The sequence below is a fragment of the Anastrepha obliqua genome, chromosome 1 (assembly GCF_027943255.1).
Source record: "Anastrepha obliqua isolate idAnaObli1 chromosome 1, idAnaObli1_1.0, whole genome shotgun sequence".
Lineage (NCBI taxonomy): Eukaryota > Metazoa > Arthropoda > Insecta > Diptera > Tephritidae > Anastrepha > Anastrepha obliqua.
In genome coordinates this window covers 32150592-32172833 of record NC_072892.1, presented here as the reverse complement: position 1 = coordinate 32172833, position 22242 = coordinate 32150592, and the positions used below count along the sequence as shown (strand labels likewise).

The window sequence follows — 22242 nt, the reverse complement described above, 5'->3', positions numbered from 1 at the left end:
GCGAAAAGATACATTTCCATTAGACAAACTGTATAGTCGCGTACAAAATGAGATGCCTTGGAAAAATTACTTTGGTATTTTCTCAAGCATAGTTCGGGTGATTTTTTAACTGCGGTTGCACACACATACACATATTTAAAATATTAAAAAAATACACTGTCATGCACAATTTGGGAATATTAATCTAAAATATAGCTAACTATTCTGCTAGAGTAGGAAACTTACCAGAACATGAGAACTGAAAGTGGATTGGCGCGTTCGCGCGGATTGGGCGGCAACTCGTCCGCCTTAAACGACTGCATGGCGGCGGCGTATTCTTCGAATTCTTCGGAGCGTCAAATTGGCAGTGATTACTGGACACTTGATGTTTATTAAACTCACAACACTTAAATATTAACTGCAATACATAAACGAATAAAAGAAAATTTGTATTAAGTTTTATAAATTATTTTTATGCTAAATATCATTTGGTTTACACATTTGTAGGTGTCTAATTTTTTTTTTATAAAATGTTTTTTTTTATAAAATATTTGTTTTACAATTTTTTTTTAATTTTCTCGCAGTTGTGAAGTAGTCATTTATACAAATAATGAATAAAATGAATTAATTCAAGACTTGCATAAATTTTATTTAAATAAATTTTTTGTTTATAATTGTTTTTTTTTATTAAAAATTTTTTTTGGTTAATTTTCCCGCAGTAAATTTTTTTTATACATGTTTTTTTTATAATTTTTGTTTTATAAATTTTTTTTGGTTATAAATTTTTTTTTATAAAACTTTTTTCTTAAATTTTCCCGCAGTTGTGAAATACTCATTTATACAAATAATGAATAAAACGAGTTATTTCAAGACTTGCATAATTTCACTCAAATACATTTTTGCTTACATTTTTTTATAACTTTTTTTTTTGTTTCAAAATTTTTTTTTTATAAATTTATTTGTGAAATTCTCATTTATATGATAGAAATCTCTAAGCGCAATATACTTTATTATCCATTGTAAATACCACTTCAGGCAGTGTCAAAAAATGCTACTCAGTTCATAAAATTTTTTATGCCGTTTGTTAATTATATTTTATTATGGCGTAATTTTTTATTTACACTTGCAAAGGTGTGCGCGTCTCTCCTATCAATATGTATGTAAACGTTGCTATACACAAACTTATTTATTTAGTTTTATTTGAAATTTAAATTCTGTTGGCACATACACACAAACGTATATATGTATTGAAAAAAAAAAAGATTTCGTAGAAACTTTCTTCTTTTTTATCTTTCTTTCTTCATGTCATTCAGCGAAACAGCAACTACACTACTACACCAAAATTCATCCAAACAAGTATTTTTATATAATTGACACTTTAATACCAAAAATAAAACGTACAATTAACTACCAATGCGCGTGTTGTCAATATTTAGAACCCTTTTCGAATAGTAAGAGCGATCTGTTTCGCACATACTGACCGTCCGCACTAGACTCTTACTGAAGAGTAGCCACTGCGCACTTTTATACCCGTCGTCGCACGCTCTTATCACAACAGCAAGATCATTGAAAGAGAGCAGACAACTGAGTATTTGACCGTCTCTTTGCGGCCGCGTTAGCTGATTTTTTAGTGGCTCTCTTGCGATATTAGACTTTTTATTATATTTACAATGGCACGTTGCTTTTGTCAATGAGGCTGCATGTTTCTGCTACTATGTAGATAAATACTCCGATGTATAAGTATTTAAATAGCCAAAAGGCTCGAATGAATGATCAATAAAGTGTGAGTGAGTGGCTTTTTTGTTCCACGACCTACTTATCTTAAGAGACATAGTTTTGGTCCAACTCAATATTTTATATTTCAGTGTTTAGTGAAGAGCTCTTCAATGCTGAAACGGGAAGAAAACCAAAGCCGCGAAAAACTGATGTTAATGTGGATAGAGCTATAATATGCAAAAGCAAAGCAGATCCTTTTAAGTCGTCACGGCAAATAATGCTTGAAATAAACCAAGAATCTGGTCTACAGGTGTCCAGAAAGCTTGTAGGAAGGCGACTTAACAAAGCCGAGCTGTTTGGCCGCATAAGCAGAAAAAAGCCACTCCTCTCAAAAAGACATATCAAACACCGACTTGTCTTTGCAAAAACCCATAAACACATTTATTCAATTTTGGGAAAACGTACTTTGGACCGACGAGACCAAAATAAATACGATGGGACGAGATGGGAAAACTATTGTACGTCGTCCAAAAAATCAAGCACTAAATCCTAGGTTCACAAAAAAGGCGATTAAACACGGCGGCGGAAGCATCATGATTTGGGGAGCTTTTTCCTGGCATGGTGTTGGGCCGATGGTTCGCGTGGTTGGTAAAATGAATAGATTTCAGTATCTGGATATACTCCAAAATAAAATGGAGCCATTTGTGTTTGAGTTAAGCCATTAAATTGGACATTTATGCAGGACAATGATCCTAAGCATACTGCAAAGCTCACTGTCTTGCGCAATGGCGCAGAAGAGAAAAAATTAATGTACTGGATTGGCCTGCACAGAGCCTTGATCTCAATCCAATAGAAAATTTGTGGAATGACGTTAAGGTCAAAATCGCTAACAAAAATATTAAAAATTTTGATGGTTTGTAGACCGCAGTTGAGGAGGCTTGGTACTCGATTCCAAAGGAAAGATGCCACAAGCTTGTAGAAAGCATGGAGCGACGGCTTGAAGAAGTAATCAAAAACAGTGGATATATGTATATTAGTACAAAATACTAATCTGGTAAAGCAATATTATTACTTAACTGATTTGTTTACTATTCTTGCTTTTATTTGGAATTTTTGAGGATGTGCTATTTATGTGTCCAGGAGGTTTCGTGAGTTATCAACGTTCTCGTAAATTAAATCAGAACTAAAATTCTTTTTAACCATTTTTTTTGTTTTAAAGGGGAAGTAAATAAGTTTTTTTTTATTTTTTATTGCTTTGTTCCCAATAATAATATTTTTGGATTTATGTATTCAAGTCACTGACGCCGATGCTACAATGCCGGCCGATTGAGAAGCCCCGCTGCGACCTTCCTGGAAGAATTGACTGTACATCCGCATTTTTAAATGATTAAAATAAAAAAAAATTTGTTATATGAATTTAATGTATAAATAAACCGTATGCCAATTTAAAAAAAAATATATTGCCTTCTTCATTTTTAATAATTTTAATGAAAATCAAGGAAAATATGGCCGTTTACAGGTATCTGTCCCCTTAACTATTTACTCCTCTTCTTCATTTTTTGTATTCCCTTTTGACCTTATTTCCAATATTAACACGCATACATATGTTGTATATATGCAAGTATTTACGAGCATAATTTTTAAATCACTCAAAATGTGCTCATCCGCCAGAGTGCACCGCAGCCTTCTCTTTAAATATAAAAGATAAAGGGTATTTTTTTGTAGCTGCATGAGAGCTACCAATATCGATGACTATGGTTAGACAGCTGAGAATGGCTAACTGTGTTTCTGAATCTTACTGAGGATTTGGCAAGTCATCATGAATCGTTTAACGCCAGAGCCAAGATGTACCTATAGAAGGTGATGTGATTAGAGTATTTTATTTTCTCTTCTTCCATTCGCTTTTGAATTAGAAATGTTAGTAAAACGGAATGACGAAAAGTGGTTGCGTGACAGAATAATTTTATTTATTTGTAGTTCATTTCATTCTCTTCCATTCTCTTTCCCTTGTTGTTGCTCGAATGCCAGCGCCTTGGATAGATTCGTCATGGCCAGAACAACGCTTCCAAATTGAGACAATTTGATTTAAAAAAATTAAAAAATTTCTCTTCGCGAAGTTCATAGAGCACTGGCTGAGAGAGTTGCGGTTACGATGAATGGCGAGCGCTATCGAGGCTTACTGACTGAATTTTTGTGCCCAAAACTTAATCAGTTAAACATCGACGATATTTGTTTCCAACAAGACGACGCAACTTGCCATATGGCGCACTTAAGAATCCATTTATTGCAATATTCAAGCCGCTATTGATGCCATACGGCCAGATTTATTGGAAAAAGTAGTCACAAATCGGACTGATCGAATCAACCATGTGCTATAACTCCTACCCGCGGATATACATATATATACCGGATATCATATTAAAAAAAAAGGTGTGTGTGTCAGCTCCGACACGCGACTGGAGTTTATTCCTTTAGAACGATTACCGTGATATTTAAAAATATATTTAATATGCAAAAGGAGTAAATGAAGACCTTTTCTATATTACTGGAAAAATATAAATTTATTTATTCTATTCGCTATAGTAAGCCACCTGGAATAAACAATTTTTTTGGGGTTTTTCTTTTTTAAGCTGTCGTTGCAATGTCTACTTATAATAACACTACAAATATCAAATAGGTATTTTTGATCCGTACTTCAATCTTTTTCACTGGATATATCTGGTAGTGTGAATATAATTGGTTTATAATTGACGAAAGAAAGCTTCTCACAATCCTTCAATTTTTTCTCTATTTCAGCGTTAAAGCTTTCAGACGTAGAGCCATCAATGTATTCAAACAAATGTCTAAGGGGTAGTTCATTGGCGTGTAATTGGCAGATGAACCATTGTCAGGGTTTTTGAAGACAATCTCCTCCAAAGGTTCAGACGATATCACTGGTATATGTAGGTTCTCAACGAACGCACAAGCACTAGATAGGAAACGGAAATAAGCACCAAAATGTGGGCAGTGTTATTTCTGACTAGAAATTAGCAACCACAAGGAAATATATATTTCCTAAAAGTTTGCACCAACAAAGTAGCGCCACAAGGTAGGCAGTGCTTATTCTCACTAGAATATAGAAAAAGGGCAACGCGTCACTTCCGTCAGCGTACACTTCCGGTGATTCACACGATTTTACTACCCATATTTTTCATATCATGGGCCTTATATATCGTTTCTTAAGGAGTAAACTCCAGTAAATAAATGCAATGAAATTATCTACCAGATTATGATAAAAATTAAAAAAAACGATCCGGCTCAAAACAGCCTATTCTACAAATACAGTCATTCACACCCTATTTGATACAGATACGATTTTTGTAAAGTGTTCCATATTTTATAATATTTTGTGAAAATGGGAAACAGAGTATACAAGCATCTCATTTATTTTGCTTTATTTTATTTCTCAACATAAAATACAAAAAAGTGCCCACTGATTTCGTTGTAGCAAAAAACAAAGTAAAAACAGAGAATTCACGGGGCAGCTTAAATGATACTGTACCGCTATTCCCGGCGCAAGTTCCAACAAACTAAATTGAATTATTAGTATGCGAGAGTTTGTAGAGTGAGTTTAACATAAAGCTATATTAAATTTTATGTACGCTTGTTTCTGTTGCCCATGGGACCACGAACTTCGATGGAAAAGTGTGAGTTAGTTTTGGAGCATTTCAAAAAAGGAATGTCGCTTCGTAAAATAGCTAAAGTTGTACATATAAGTTCATCAACAGTTCAACACATTATTGACTGCCTTATGCATGAAATTGATGTGGTAATAAGGAAGGACAGGCTTCAAATAAAACTTTCACAGAGAAAGAGTGTCAGTGGTCGGTGTGCCAAGTGAAGAAAAATCCAGCAACAAGCGCTCCAAAGTTAACTGATATGGCTAAAAAGGATTTAGGTAAGACTTGCTATCCAGAATCCAGAAAGTGTTCGGAAAATACTGAGGAAGCAAATTTAAATGGTAGAATAGCCCTTACGTAAGTGCAAGGAATAGAAGTAAGAGATTGCAGCTTGCGCGTGACCATCAAAATAAGACCCCAGCATTTTGGAGGGCTGTACTTTCTGCAGACGAGGTAAAAATAAACTTATTTGGACCAGATGTCAAACATTTTATATAGCACGATGCCAAACGGAGCTTAATACCCAAAATTTGCGCCCCGTTATAAAACACGACAGTAGGAACATTATGGTTTGGGCAAAGCGCTAGAAAATTAAAGACTGAAGATGACTTTCGCTTTTTTCAAGATAACGACCCTAAGTATGATACAAGTCACAAATAATATAAAAATGGTTAATATATAAATGCCCCTACATTGTTGCAACTCCTGTCCAATCACCGGACTTGAACGTCATCGAAAATTTGTGGTCGGTTTTGAAGACAAATATGAGAAAATCTTACATCCATAACAAATCTGATCCTAAAAAGGCGCTACTTCAAGAGTGGAAAAAATAGTCTAGAATACCTAAAAACATTGGTTGACTCCATGCCACGTAGACTTCAAGCTGCAATTAATAATAAAGGTACCCGAAAGTACTAGAAATTAGAAATAAATAACATATGTTCACTAAGCATTCAGACTAACTTCAGACATACATATATTTGAGTGCATAAAGAAACACACAGATGTAGCTCCATGCACTTGTCATGCCCAAGTGGGCTTATACTTAACTGACAAACTCATATTACGCGAAAGTTTCTATTCAAAATGCGGTACAAGCTGGATTTACGTAAATCTTTCGCCAATCTCTTTGGACGACTCAGTGCAAGTGAAATTCTGAAGGTGTTTGAAGATAAACCAATCTCCCGTGGGACTATTTTTCGTGTTTTGAAAGATTGCCGGAGTGGAAAAGAATAGGAAAATAACGTCGGTATAACCCACCAATCGCCCACCAAAAGTAAGTGCCACAACACCGAACAACACCTGCTGTTAAGTACCAAAAACAAGGTTGGTCAATCAACATGCAAATTAACACGAAAATTTGGCATTTCCAAGTCTGGTGTTCACATGATTTTAAAGAAAAACAATGTAATTTATCGTAAGCGTAAGCGAGCACCAAAATATACTGCGAAACAACTCGAGAAAATACCAATTTGCTGCCGCGTTCTTCGTCGTGAACACTTTGCGAATGAAAAATTCATAATTTTGGATGATGAATCGTACTTCACATTTTCTCATCATGAATTGAGTGGCAACGACGGTTTTTACACTGGCAACATCGAAACAACACCAAACGAAGTTAAATATGCCATAAAATCAAAATTTGAGTTAAAGGTGCTAATGTGAGTGGACCTTTCTTCGAAGGGTGTTTCAGAACAATTGATTCGCAAAAGCAAGGCCAAAGCGACGTTTATATAGGTCAATGCTTGCCAAAACTGAAGAAATTCATCGATAAATATCACAATAGCGACGTAATCATGTTTTGGCCAGACCCTGCAAGCTGCCAAGCTGAACAAAAAATACCATTTGTGCCAAAAAAGGGCAATCCTCCAAACGTGCCACAAGCACGTCCAATAGAAAATTTCTGGGCAGTTCTCAAGCGGATGGTGTACGAAAAGGGCTGGAAGGCACGAAACGAGGAATGGTTAAATCGGGACATTCGCTCTACTCTACGAAAAATCGAAGACATTGGTCCATTGAGTGTAATCTAAATGTTTTTTTGATATGTAAGTAGTAGCAAATAAAAACAATTTTTAACACACTTTTATTAGGTCGGGTTGTATGTATGTATGTATGTATGTATGTATGTAACGGAATCTTTGAGCTTAATTTTCACTGGCTTCTAAAAATCTGATCGACTTGGAATTTTGCACACCTATCAAGGACCGATGACAATGCAATAATTTGATAAAAGTTTTCCATTATCCTTATTAGGCTTGCCAGGATTAATATTATCTTTTTTTACCTGTGGGCAAAAAGTAAGGTGAATTTGGTTGTAAAATGAAAAATCTTTATTAATTCTTGTAAATCAATTTCATCCCCTTCAAAACAATCCCCTCTCGATGAAATACACCAAGGATTTTTCCAATCCCCGAAACATGCCAAATAGTCCATTTCCGGTATAGCCATCAGCACCTTCTTCGATTCAGCTTTTATCTCCTCAATCGACTCGAAACGCGTTCCCCGGAGTGGTCTCTTGAGTTTTGGGAATAGCTAGACGTCACACGGAGCCAAATCTGGCGAAAACGGTGGTTGCGGAACGATATGCGTGGAATTTTTGGCGAAATGGTCACGAAGAACGAGTGCAGTGAGAGACGGTGCATTATCGTGATGCAAAACCAAGAGTTGTTGGCCCATAATTCTGGTCTTTTTAGACGAATTGCTTCACGTAAACGACGCATAACGCTCAAATAATATTCCTTATTAACAGTTTGGCCAGGTGGAAGCAATTCATAGTGCACCACACCACGAAAATCGAAAAAAACTGGCCAATGGAGTGGGGTAGCCGTTTCGCAGGCTCCCTCCACGAAATAAGTTCTTCATCCCGATTACTTCTTTATCACGGCCGATAACTGCATAGCTTTAGACTCACAGTCGATAAGAAAGGAATTAAATATAACACGAATATATCGAATCATTAATTCACTGACTGCAATGATAACAATAATTTTCATTCATAATAAAAAATAGTTAAAAAAAAAAATTAAAAAACACGCCTTTTTGCTAATCGAACTAAAAAGTAGAAAATAAAAAATAGTTTAAAAAAACTAAAAAATACGCTTTTATTGCCAATCGAACTAAAAAGTATAAAATAAATTTTAATGACAAAGAGACCTATAATGAAGTAATAGCAAATCGAACGATCAGTCATAGTCAACTACCTCAGAACAGAATTATAACAAAAATTAAGATACAAATAGAATAATTCAAATTAGAGTTAAAAGCGTGGGATGCATTTTGCTTCACTTTCATAACCCTCTGTACATAGGTAGTTGCCAATAGAATGATTGTAATATTTACTATTTCAAGCATCCCACGCTTTTAACTCTAATTTGAATTATTCTATTTGTATCTTAATTTTTGTTATAATTCTGTTCTGAGGTAGTTGACTATGACTGATCGTTCGATTTGCTATTGCTTCATTATAGGTCTCTTTGTCATTAAAATTTATTTTATACTTTTTAGTTCGATGGGCAATAAAAGCGTGTTTTTTTTTGTTTTTTTAAACTATTTTTTATTAGTTCAATTGTTTGCTTTCAAATAGCGTATGCCAGAAGTTAGTCTCAATGTTTGGTGGACATATGTTAGTTGCTCCTTTTTAGCTGTATCATATATGCTGCGGCGTGAATTCTCTGCATTGCAGTAAAATGAGTAAACACTTGTTTGTATTTTATGTTGAGAAATGATATAAAGCAAAATAAATAATATGTCTATATACTCAGTTTTTCCATTTTCCAGTATGATATCGGCCCATTTAATTACTCTAATATGTTAAGTGATTAGTTTAAAAAAGTATAAAACTACTGTGAAGTGAAATTCTCGCGATGAAGAAAAGAAGGCGTAGATGGGTGGGTAGAAAAATGAAGCGAAGCCTCAACATTAGAAAGGCAATAGAGAGCTTTCAACATTGAATCTTCAGGCCGACGTCATTTCTGTTGTTAATGCTGATCCCAAAGTAGACAAAGTTCTCCATAACTTCGAATTGATGGTTGTCAATACTGACATACTACATACTATATATTATCGAAGACTTCTTGTGGGTTGACAGCTGCTAGTTTGTGTTGCCCTCATTCACCGCAAGACCAACATTGCTGGCCTCTCTCTTTAAAATGGAGTATGCCGAGCATACAGTGCGGTTGGTTGCGCCGATAATGTTGATGTCATCGGCATATGCTAGTTGCCAGTGAGTTTTAGCTCAGCAGCGCGAAAGATTATTTCCAATATAAAAAGTCATAAGATAGAGAATCACCTTGATTGAAACCTCGTCACCTGATTTGAAACCTTTCCGTACTAGTTTTGTGCCATAAAAGGCGGCTTTAAAATCGACGAGGAGATGGCGTGTGTCGAGTTGTTTTACGTGAATTTTCTCCAGGATTTGGCGTATTGTGAAGATCTAATCTATGGTGGACTTACCAGGTCTGATAGTTCAGTTTGTTGACGACGGACTTCATTATCTCGCACAATACGCTCGACAGGGTCTTGTATGCGATGTTAAGCAGGCTTATCCCGCGGTAGTTTGCACAGATTGCATGATCACCCTTCTTATGTATTGCTTAAGAGCTAACAAAACAAACAATGGCAATTTAATTAATTGCTGAATATCTTTGAGTGTATTCGTGTTGTGTAGATATTTCAAAACACAAATACAAATTGTAAAGTTGATTGATGTGTTGCATTTGTTATTTGAAAGCTAGATGAGTTTACCCAGTTATCATTTTCCATCATCCGCGAGGGAAAAGTATACCTTTTGTACAGATTATATTAGTTTTTGGCGATAATATGTGACACGAAATGGCACGAAATGTGAAATGTGTGCATTTAAAAATTTTGCCACGCTAGATGAGGAGTGTTTTCACAATAATTGCACTTTTTATCATAACAAAAATCAGACTCTACGAATATGACCTGAGTCGCATCTGCGGTTATAAAATGAATTTTATTGTTGTATAGAAAACGAGTTGCTGAGAAAACGAGTAGAAATGGAGAGAATGAAAATGCGAATTTTTGGTGGCTCTCCCATGTTCATAGAAACTAATCACTAGCCTATAATTTATACTAGATAAGTATGTATTTCGAAACACATTTTTCTTGTTCGTAAAGCAATACAAATTTTCTTGTCTTAGGCAAACAAATTTTTTTAATGTTTTTTAAAAATTGAACTTGAAAACATTGAAAAAATCCTGTAGAATCTAACATACATGCCCACATAACAGCGCTGCTTACCTACAAGCCACAAATGAGGGCGCTCTACAGAGAATGTTCTGCTCTACTGTTGGCCCTACTGCTGTTAATGTATACGGAATACAGCACAAACGAAGACTCTGGCAAGACGTACATATGTATGTATGTATGCATTCATATTCGCATTAGCAGATAATGTTAATGGAAATGAGAGGGCGTATATGTTACATTACATTATTATAAATTCTAAATATAACATAAATCTTACGAGTATTGTATTTATTCAACGTTTCTATACAATTCTGTTGGTTCAAGTGTGGAATGAAGATTTTTCAAAACATTTTTTTTCGCACTGAAAACGATATGCTTCAAATATTTACTTTGATATTCTCAAAAAATGGTTGGTCGGTTGTCTTTGATAAACTTCTAAACGTCTAAGGCTCTTCAAAAAGAGTGGCTGTTTTAATACGTTGCCGTGGAAAAAGAAAATAAATCAAAAATCTATTTCGATATTTTTTTTTGTTTTTGTAATTGTCAACCGCTCTTCCGAAATATCGTTTGCTACCTCCCATCTTTCAGATGTTGGCTGGGTAACACCAAATTTGAAATTCTCCATAGTCGCACACACAAATTCGTCTATAAGTGAAAGCATTTTACTCAATACGGGCACTAGTTGGAAAACGAGCATGAAGCAACAATTAGGTTAGTGTTATTTGGTGCTATTTATATTCTCGATTTTGGCTCTCCAATTGCATAGGAAGTTGCCGGCAACTGGTGATTTTCCGCAAAAGACAACAACTCAATTAAAGTAAAGATATGCAAAGACGCGGTTTATTAATTGCTAAAATACGTGTTAACACCTAAATTACCTACACACACGCAGAAATAGAGAAAATTGGTGTTAGTGCGAAAACTTTAAATTCAAATGCATGCTTTTCTATGCCCACATACATATGCATACATATTAGGTTGATCCAAAAATGTGTGAGAAAATCAACTTTTTGGAAGTTTCATGCTCTCACGCCTCAGAATTATAGTAAATAAGAAGAAAAAGATCCATTCATATTTAATGGTACCGCCAGGGTGTGTGAAGTTTCTCTTGTATTCAACATTGGAAAAATATATTTTTTTCGAATAAGTTATATAAAATCGTTAAAAATAAACATTTTTGAATGAATAAAAATATTTGCCTACTGAGGAATACAGTAAATTAAATTCTGTAGTAAACATATTTATTTCTCAAATTATATCAGCTATTTTTTTCCGTAACCAATATATGACCCCATGTCGAAAAATCGGACATGTACCTCTTTGAGTGGTATTGATTACTTTCAGCATATGAAAGATTAATGTTGACTTTAGGTATCTTCATAATAATATTAAATGCCTTCCCAAGCATTTAAAGAAAAATTGAAAAACCGATTTTAGAAAATTTTAGGGTGATCTTATCTTTTAAATAACGGTGTCACAAAATTAACATTTTCTTAAGATTCATTAATTCAAGATTTCTGAAGGGAAATATTCATATTAGTTTAAAATATATCTAGTTTTAAGGATTTTATAGGAATTAAAAAATATATTTTTCGCTGTAAAATCCATTAGAAATTTCAAAACACTGGCAGTACCATTAAATTTTAACCAATTCCAAAATGGAAACTATGGATCAAACAATCAAAATAATAATTGAAAAAAAAACCGATTTTTGAAAATTTCAGAGTGGCCTTACCTTTTAAATAACGGTTTCATAACATTTACATTTTTCAGAATTTCATTAATTCAAAATTTCTGAAGAAATATATTATATTCATATTTGATTAAAAAATATTTAGTTTTGGGGATAAAAAATATATTTACCGCTGCAAAGTCCATTGGATATTTCAAAGCTCTGGCACCACCATTAAATTTTAACCAATTACAAAGTAAAAAATATGAACCTCGTTTTTTCTCCATTTTCTACAATTTTAGCAGTTGTCTGGAACATTTTTTTTACCACCCTAATATATATTTATTAAGACGCGTCAATCGCAAATTTTTGGAATCAAAATATTGAATTTTGAATATCCTCTTTGATACCTCTTAAATGCCGCTAAACTATTAAAAGTTCTCGTAACAAAGCAAGATAACCCGCTTTGTAGTGTCATCAATAACCTAGAAAAGAGGAAATATAATCCTCATAATACAGTCATCTATAAGTAGAATCATAGAACTTTGCTCAGCAGCAGATATAGTACCTCTGAGGACAACTAAATACACATAACTATCCCCCATGGCCTTTTAACCCAAAAACAATTGACAGTATATTCGTATACACAACAAGAACAACACAAACCCGATTCAAGATCATGCACTGTTCAACGAAGTTAGAAATAAATATCAGAACTATAATTTTCCTTACACTGATGGATCTAAGGTAAATCAAAGTACATCATATAGCATAACCTTAGGAAATGAAATTATAAAAATATCAATTATTCCATACCAAAGTCCTGTATATTCAGTCGAAAATATGCCATATCTGAAGCCATAAATCTAATAAAACACAAGGGGAAAAAGGTTGCAATACGCTCAGACTCACTCTTTGCTCTTAATGTCATATCCAATATACAATAAATAAAAGCAATTACAGAACCACTATCAGAAATATTATCACGCCATACCACCCAAAAATTATTTTAGTATGGGTGCCTGGACACAATAAAATTGTTGGAATCAACTTCGTCGACCAATCCGCCAAACAAGCACATCAAAGTCCAGTAACTCGCACAGACAACTTCAACTTATTCGACATTAAAAATCATATTAAACAGCCCTTCTTCAACAAACAATACTTCGTATTGAACCTTACGAATGACTGGTATAGAAATATTAACTACACAAAGACCCATATAACAGACTTCCTACGAAAAACTAGAGAAATACATATACGACTAGCCATTATAAAATTCGAACGTCTTCGGTTAGGTCACACGAAAGTAACACACGGCCATCTTATGAATAATAAAGGATGTTTTTTTTAGAGGTTAGGTTTTCAAGATGAAATAAAACGTATATAATTTAATGTTATGGCCAAGAATTTAGCTTTATTATAAAGATAAGGGTTTGCCATTATGTTTTAAAAATGATTTCGGGCAAGTGGCCGCCGCGGCTGGCTCGAATAAATTCCAGCCGAGAGGCCCAATTTTCGACCACTTTTTGCAGCAATTGGGGCCGTATGTCAGCAATAACGCGCCGAATATTCTCTTCCAAGACGTCAATCGTCTCGGGCTTATCTGCGTAGACAAGCGACTTCACATAGCCCCACAAGAAATAGTCCAGCGGTGTTATATCGCACGATCTTGGAGGCCACGCCACAGGTCCACGGCGCGAGATAATGCGCTCACCAAAAGTTTCCTTCAATAAATCGATTGTTGCGTTGGCTGTATGGCATGTAGCGCCGTCTTGTTGGAACCAAAGGTCGTCCACATCAACATCGTCCAATTCAGGCACGAAAAAGTCATTAATCATGGCTCTATAGCGCTCTCCATTGACTGTAACGTTATGGCCGGCTTCATTTTTAAAGGAATATGGACCAATGATTCCCTCTGCCCATAGAGCACACCAAACAGTGACTTTTTGAGTATGTAACGGCGTCTCAGCAATGGCTTGTGGATTATGTTCACTCCAAATGCGACAATTTTGCTTATTGACATACCCATTCAACCAAAAGTGAGCTTCATCGCTGAACAAAATTTTCTTGTGATGCGTCGCGCGAACCGAACCATTATTTTCGTAATAAATTTGCACGATTTGCAAACGTTGTTCAGGTGTAAGTCTATTCATTATGAAATGGCAAACCAAACTGAGCATAAATCAAGTGACAGCTGTCAAAAAGACCATCTACAAAAAAAGTAGTGCCAACTTGAAAACCTAACCTCTAAAAAACACCCTTTACAAACCCAATACACTGTTTTTGCACACTCAGACATCGTAGTTACAGTTACTCAACTTCTCCTGAACTGCTCAATGCATGCCACCTGTAGAGAACAAATATTTATATCACTAATAACTAAATTCATTAAAAGAACCAATCTCTATCATCGGATCTGAAGTAAAATTTATCTAAATTTAAGAATGGAAATTTGCTTGAAATTATGGAGAAGGCTAGTTGATAAAGCTAAAGCTCACCCTGAGTTCTAACGCTGCCTGATGATGATGATGATGAATATTTTATTTAATTAACTGAGCAAATAATTTTATATAAAATAATACTATTTTCATTTTAATATAACTGGTAGACATTGGCGATACATTCCAGATAACTTGCTCGTCATATCCACAAACATTGGATTTGTAACCGGGATTGTTTAAAAAAAACAAAACAGAGTTAAATTTCAGACAAATTTATTTTATCTCCTTAAAAACATGGCCCGTCTGAAGCAAGACACATGTGCCCAGTCCTCCATGCACCCCTGGTAGGCCGACGAATAGACGGCCATCAGCTGATTGGTCGCTTCCTCTTTGATCTCCTCTATCGACTGAAATCTCCTTCCACGAAATTGTCACTTCAACTTGGGAAACAAAAAGAAGTCGCACGATGGTATTTACTTGGTGTTTAGCCAAATAATCAATAGCACAATTTGGGCTCGGTGCGATGGCGCGTTATTATCATGCAAAATCCAAGAATTGTTTGCCCACATTTCCGGCGTACAGCATCTCTCAAACGCTCTAAAACGAATAACTAATGTTCTTTATTGACTGTCTGGCACGATCGAAGGTACTCATGGTGCACTACGCCTTGGCAATCGAAGAAAAAACTCAACATCACCTTGCCGATACTTTTTGATCATAGGGTACAGGTATATCTAAATTTTTCGGTTCATTACGACTAAAACTGGTCTTGTGATAAGGTAAATGGAACCTATTGTAGCTCCAGTAAGAAGTAGCACTTGATATGATTCGTGACTATGTCCCTTATAAACATTACCGATGACATTTTTCTTCGCATAACAAAAGTCATCTACTTTTATGTGCAGCCAAACTACAAGGCCAACGAAGGGAATTAATGGCAAATCTAGTGAAACGTTTCTGAACCTTCTCAATTCTTAAAGACACACCAGGCAGACACTAATGATCCGATGGCACTAAAAAGTGACAGTTGTGTGTCTTACAGTCCTACCAACATAAGAAAACCGCACTGGTTCCCACGTGCGCGGTTCGTTTAAATTAAACATTTTCCGGTACTTTTTGATCATAGGTCAAAGCGGTCAGCTGAGTAAAGCACTGAAAACCATAGCGCTTGAAACGCTTGGTACGGAATTCCAGCTTGACAACTGTCATTTTTCCGAAACATAACTGAGTGTATTGCCTAACCAGCACAGGAGATGTAATAATGAATATGTTGACTCGAATTTATCCCCTATAGCAGGGATGGCCAACTTGATTAGACCCAAGATCTACTGTTCACTGACGACCCCTATGGGATCTACCAATTACATACTTCTTAAGAACCTTAATAAAACAGCATAGTTCAGTACACAATTATGTAGTCTTTTTATTTTATTAAGAAGAAAAACATAAAAATTACTCTAAAAAACTACTTATTTATTGAGCATTCGTGTGAGCATTGGGTCTGAGCATCTTCTACTAGATTAGCAAAAAATTTTTTGTTTAATTTTAAGTAAAACAATTCTCACTGCACTCAACAAAATTACTTTCACAAGCCAAGCGACGCTACAAATGAATAAACGCGCAATTTATTTCAGTGATGTATGAACAAAACTGTCGGTGGCACTATCGAACACTATCAGTAGTGCAGAACTATCAATAGTAGGTCGACTCGATAGTGCTCAACCATCGATAGTGTCGATAGTTTACCACCTTTAATGCGTGCAGCAGTGTTGTGCAGTCTGTTCCACGTATGTATATTGTAATTATATTTTTTTGACTTGCCACGATCGACTGAACTAATAGATCGCGATCGACCGTTTGGCCACCCCTGCCCTATAGCATATCCAACCGTCTGGTGAAATGATTAGCATAAACGTCCATAAAGTTGCAGCCACCGACTTAGAATTTCGGTAGTAATTTGTAATAATTTCCAAACATTGCTCGCCGGTAAGCTTCATGATAAGCAGGTAAACCTTGAATGACATTCTAATATTGCCAAGTCATAAATGTGGGTTTGTACTTTAGCTCAAACTTATTCTGTTTCTATTTAGAAAAAAAAAACACCGTTAAACTGTCGAGTGAGTCTTAGAGAATTATTTCTTCAATACTTCACTGGAGTCTATAAATTTTTTAGAAACCACAAACCCTTCTTTAATATTCACATCTAAAAATATAGTAAATGTCTGCGGGCACATCACGTAAATGCATTAAATTCAGTCGTTGATGAAATTATTTGGTATATGAAAATTTTACGACCCATTTATCCCTTTAATAGCTTATATGGACAGCACCGCACATGGAACATGAAAAGCGGTTCTACATGCACATGTGTATGTGCATATATTTATATGTGTATGTGTGTATGTGCCAACACATTTATACAGGTACTCATGCACATATACGCATATTTATTACAATTACAAATTGAGTAGGTGAGCTCGTACATTTCTCCTTTAGGTGGTTCGGCATTTTGAAAAGCGATCAATAAAAATCAAATTGATGGCTGAAATTCCTCCGGTAGAGGTAATTTATATTCAATAAGCATTCGGCGCTTACTCAAAGTCCGAAAGGAGAAGAAATGGGAAGTACAAGTGGTGTTTTGCGTTTGTACATACACACATAGATATGTACATACCTATGTACTTAGCCGAATTAAGCATTTTTGAAGATTCATAGAAATTTTTATGATAAATTGTCATGTGTAATTTTGGAATTGTAAGCATCTGCGCGATCGCCGTGATCGAGTACGTCGTCTCCCATTCGTTAAGCGGAATGATAGAAATGAAAAAATTTCTGAACAAGGTGCATCCATACCCGTACAAGGTGATAGCGGTAGTACAAAAACAAAACTTATATAAATTTGTTTTTACAATTGCAGTATTTCAATTGGAATGTAAATAAACAAATGGAATGACAACAAAATTAACAAAAAACAACATTCAGAGCACCAAATCGCAAGAAAAAAAAGCAACAAATGAGGTGCTCCACAGAGATAACCTTCTATGAATGCGCTTTGCTTCAGAGTGTATTTCTGCTTTTAAAAAGTTTCTAATAAAAAACATATAGCGTTTCACAAAAACATTTGAATAAAATTATGCTATTTAACAAAACTTAGTAAAAATTATTTGCATTACAAAACCAGGAAAATATGTTTTTATTTCTTTACGAAACTTAGTAAAAATAATTTTCATTACAAAACCAGGAAAATATTTTTTTATTTATTTACGAAACTTAGTAAAAATAATTTTCATTACAAAATCAGGAAAATATGTTTTCATTTATTTATGAAACTTAGTAAAAATAATTTTCATTACAAAACCAGGAAAATATAATATTTTTTTTAATTCTTTCTTAGCCTCGAAGCTTTTAAGCCCCCTAAGAAGAAATTTCTGTTTATCTTCAGCCGTTGAGCAACCGTTTACTAAAAGTTATCACTTCTCAAAGCCCAATATTCATTTCGGAGTCATAAAATTAGAGAACGGCCGAACTTCGGCATCGACTACAAAATTTTAATTCGGTTTCGGCCAGAAGAGAGCCGAAAATTTCGAAAAAAAATTTCCGTCAAAAATTATATAAACTTTTTGTAGGATTTTTTTGAATATTGGTATCAAGACCCACATTATTTTTAATTGCTTTAAAATATTATCTGCTCCTCCAACGAATGTGGCTAGTGAGCAATTATTGAGTGCTCTGTAGTCAGCTCCATACCGGTAGGAGATGCTGCTAGAAAGGTGTAAATTCCGATAAGATAATGTTTTAGTTGTTTTTTTTGTTATTTTTGCAGTTTAAATTAATGTGATTAAAACTTTTTTTGTTGGTTTTTTAAATACTTTTAAAAAATCAATGCTTGGCTCTTTAAAGTGTTCAATGCGGTTTTGATTCGGCTTCGGTTGAAATTGGCTGAGGTTCAGCTCGGTTTGGTTTGGCTTTAAAAATCGCTGTTCTATCATTCTCTACGTACAATTTTTGCTTTGGATTTGAGACATTTCAATTGTCAATGTTATGCGACATTTAACTACTTTGTTATAATAAAACAAAAATGTAGTTTTTGTTTTATTTCAAACAATAATAGGAACATCTTTGTTGTGTGTAACTCAATGTTGCCTTATTTTATTGCCTATAAACGTAAACATAAAAAATTAACTAAGTTTATTAGTAGTCTGGATTCTAAACATTGTATTAGTTAAACAAATTCAGAAATGCAATCTACCTTCACTGCTACTAAGCTACACAAAGTGAAAGAAACAATCAGACGTGAGGTAAAACAATCGTCGTTAAACGGAGGGAAAAATTGCCTTTAACACTAATCCACCACGTTTTTCTTTATATAGTACACAGTTCGGCCTTTGGGTTTGAATGGAAATTACTGTGAAGACATTTATTATTCTGCCACAAATTCTTCTCCTAAGTGATATAAATTTTTTTTCCTATAAACCTGCCGTTTCTTTGCATGCGCTTAATCCGATCAAATCGAAGATTTTGTAAAATACCTGCATAGGCCATCTACAACACGTTACATTTCACACTACATACGAGTATATTTTCCCACCATTTGGTCAGTCATATCGACCAGAAAAAACTGTTGTAAAATTTAATTACTGTGATATTAGGTGTAAAATGATTTAAATTGATACCGTTAAATAAATGTCTCAACAATCATACGAAAAGTAAAAATGTTAGCGTGATTCCATGACAAGTGAATCAAGCATTTTGGATGTTGTTGTCAATTCTTCCAAAAATTTGCTTATTTATAGGGTTGAGTATAGAAGTTTGCGAATCAGCGAAAAATTCCCCTCCAGCGAAGCGTCAGCATACAACTGTATCTACCTGCTGCGTCGTTAGAGTAGTCCATTTCACTGATTCACTGATTGGCTTTGCTAGAGGGGTATGTTTGAACGATCCGCTGTACGTAACATAATCATAGTAGTCGCTGTACGCAGCATAATAGTAGAAAAAACGTATAAACAATGCCTTCAGTCGCGGTCTACACTTCCTCGTTTTCATCAGCCTCTCCCCATCCTCTTCCAACCATTGCCGAATTTGTTTTCGGCTCTCGGAGTCATGCTTTTGATTATGATGATTGTATCTGGGTCCCATCTCCATTGGCTCATCAAATCTCTGCCGTCTGGAAGCAACAAATACACACTTATTCGATTTACGCATGTGTTCCTGTTCGTAGGAGAGAATATTTGGCACTACCATCACTTACTTTCACGGAGTTAAAAAAAAATAGCAATTGATAGAATACGTTTTTTTCTAATAGCAGTCGCTCCTAGGCAGACATTTTTTTTTAATAACAAAATTATTCGAAAACAAAATTGGATGATTAATTTTGCGCCACCTTGTATAAAAGATATGCTCACTCACCTTAAATGCAATGTTGTTCTGGAGTTGGGTAATATTTTGAAGGTGCTAATAGGTAAATATGTGGAACATTTGTGGAACAACATCAAGACGCACTCCTTAAATAAAGGGTGTTTTTTTTAGAGGTTAGGTTTTCAAGTTGGCACTACTTTTTTCGTAGATGGTCTTTTTGACAGCTGTCACTTGATTTATGCTCAGTTTGGTTTGCCATTTCATAATGAATAGAGCCATTGCTGAGACGCCGTTACATCCTCAAAAAGTCACTGTTTGGTGTGCTCTATGGGCAGAGGGAATCATTGGTCCATATTTCTTTAAAAATGAAGCCGGCCATAATGTTACAGTCAATGGAGAGCGCTATAAAGCCATGATTAATGACTTTTTCGTGCCTGAATTGGACGATGTTGATGTGGACGACCTTTGGTTCCAACAAGATGTCGCTACATGCCATACAGCCAACGCAACAATCGATTTATTGAAGGAAACTTTTGGTGAGCGCATTATCTCGCGCCGTGGACCTGTGGCGTGGCCTCCAAGATCGTGCGATATAACACCGCTGGACTATTTCTTGTGGGGCTATGTGAAGTCGCTTGTCTACGCAGATAAGCCCGAGACGATTGACGTCTTGGAAGAGAATATTCGGCGCGTTATTGCTGACATACCGCCCCAATTGCTGCAAAAAGTGGTCGAAAATTGGGCCTCTCGGCTGGAATTTATTCGAGCCAGCCGCGGCGGCCACTTGCCCGAAATCATTTTTAAAACATTATGGCAAATCCTTATCTTTATATTAAAGCTAAATTCTTGGCCATAACATTAAATTATATACGTTTTATTTCATCTTGAAAACCTAACCTCTAAAAAAACACCCTTTAGAAGGAGGAGCTCAGCCAAACACCCAACAAAAAGATTGTAGGCGCCAGTTACCTATATGCCAGATACGAGTATATATTTTTTTAAATAATAATAAATCATATTTCTTTTAGAAAAGTGAGTAAAATTTGATTTTCTGAGGGCGATTTAGCTTCTTTGTGGTGATTGCCTTTGATATTTAATTAATAATAATAAATGTCAGCTGATAGCAAAATATAAACAACCGGCATATATATTTACATTCGAGTACGCCGTAATTCGAGTGCCTATATAAACACTACAAATTTATCAAACAAAGCCAACATTCACTAGCAATCAAACATTCTAGGCGCGGGTGCACGTTTTCCCCAACAATTCTATTGAACCGTAACCGCTTGGACATAACAAACTGCAGCATTCGACACTCATTCGCTAGCGCCACTCACATGCATGACCACACTCACATACATTCACGTACACACCAATCCACTACGCTGTGGTGATGTTGGCCTCATCACTCATCGGCCGAACAGCAATCACATACACCTTTCGGGGCGGCGAACTGAGCGGAGGCAGTTACCGTTACACCTTCTCCAAAACCAAAAACCAACCTATACCACCGCCGCAGCAGCAGATCGAATCGAATTATTGAATTTTCCACCCTCCTGCGTTAAGAGCAAACACACAATGCAAACGTCTTTTGTTTCGCTTATTTTGTTTAGTTATTACACATTCACTTTTCCACCTTTTGTTTATATTATAATAATAACCTATTGTGCATTCATAATTGGACAATATTGATATGCACTCCTACTTCCGTTCACTTTTCTACAATTTACAATTTTCACTTTCAATAAAAGAGCACATCATTTATTTTTTTCACTCATCGCACTTGCCCCGCTGCATGATTTTAGGCGCTTCTGCTCACCGATAGTTGATGGGTATCTCGCGCTTTTGCTTCTGGAACAGATTATTCTATTTCGTTTAATAGCATTTTTGATTTTCGTGCACTTGAAATAATTGAAATTTTTTGGTTTTAATTTTTTTTTATAATTTTTGATTCTTTTTATTGGATTTTTGTGTGGTGCAATTTGGATGTTGGTGCTGTGGCAGTAATCAAAACAAAAAACAAACTGTCAGTATTTGGTTGTTACTGGCATTGTAGATTTTTATCGCGTTTTGTTTTGCTCTACGCAGCACAGTGCTGCCACGCGTGTTGGACATTTTAGTGCTGCCAGCTGAAATGTTACTTTTTGAAGGAATTTATGTGGTGAATAGGTGAATAGCGGTGGGTGAGAGAAGCGAGTGATAA

The 22242-nt window shown here is 35.3% G+C and overlaps 1 protein-coding gene across 1 annotated transcript in view; it reads right to left on the bottom strand.

Annotated features, from left to right (window-relative positions):
• LOC129240601 (probable multidrug resistance-associated protein lethal(2)03659) overlaps window positions 1-22028 on the bottom strand; it is a 66361-nt gene extending 44333 nt beyond the window's left edge. The window contains exons 1-2 of the mRNA XM_054876509.1: window positions 21859-22028; window positions 226-397 (exon numbers count right to left, since the gene is read on the bottom strand). Of these exons, the coding sequence (XP_054732484.1) occupies window positions 226-302 (77 nt within the window). The 5' untranslated portion in view covers window positions 303-397; window positions 21859-22028. The remainder of the gene's footprint in view (window positions 1-225; window positions 398-21858) is intronic.
• Between the last annotated feature and the right edge of the window lie 214 nt (window positions 22029-22242).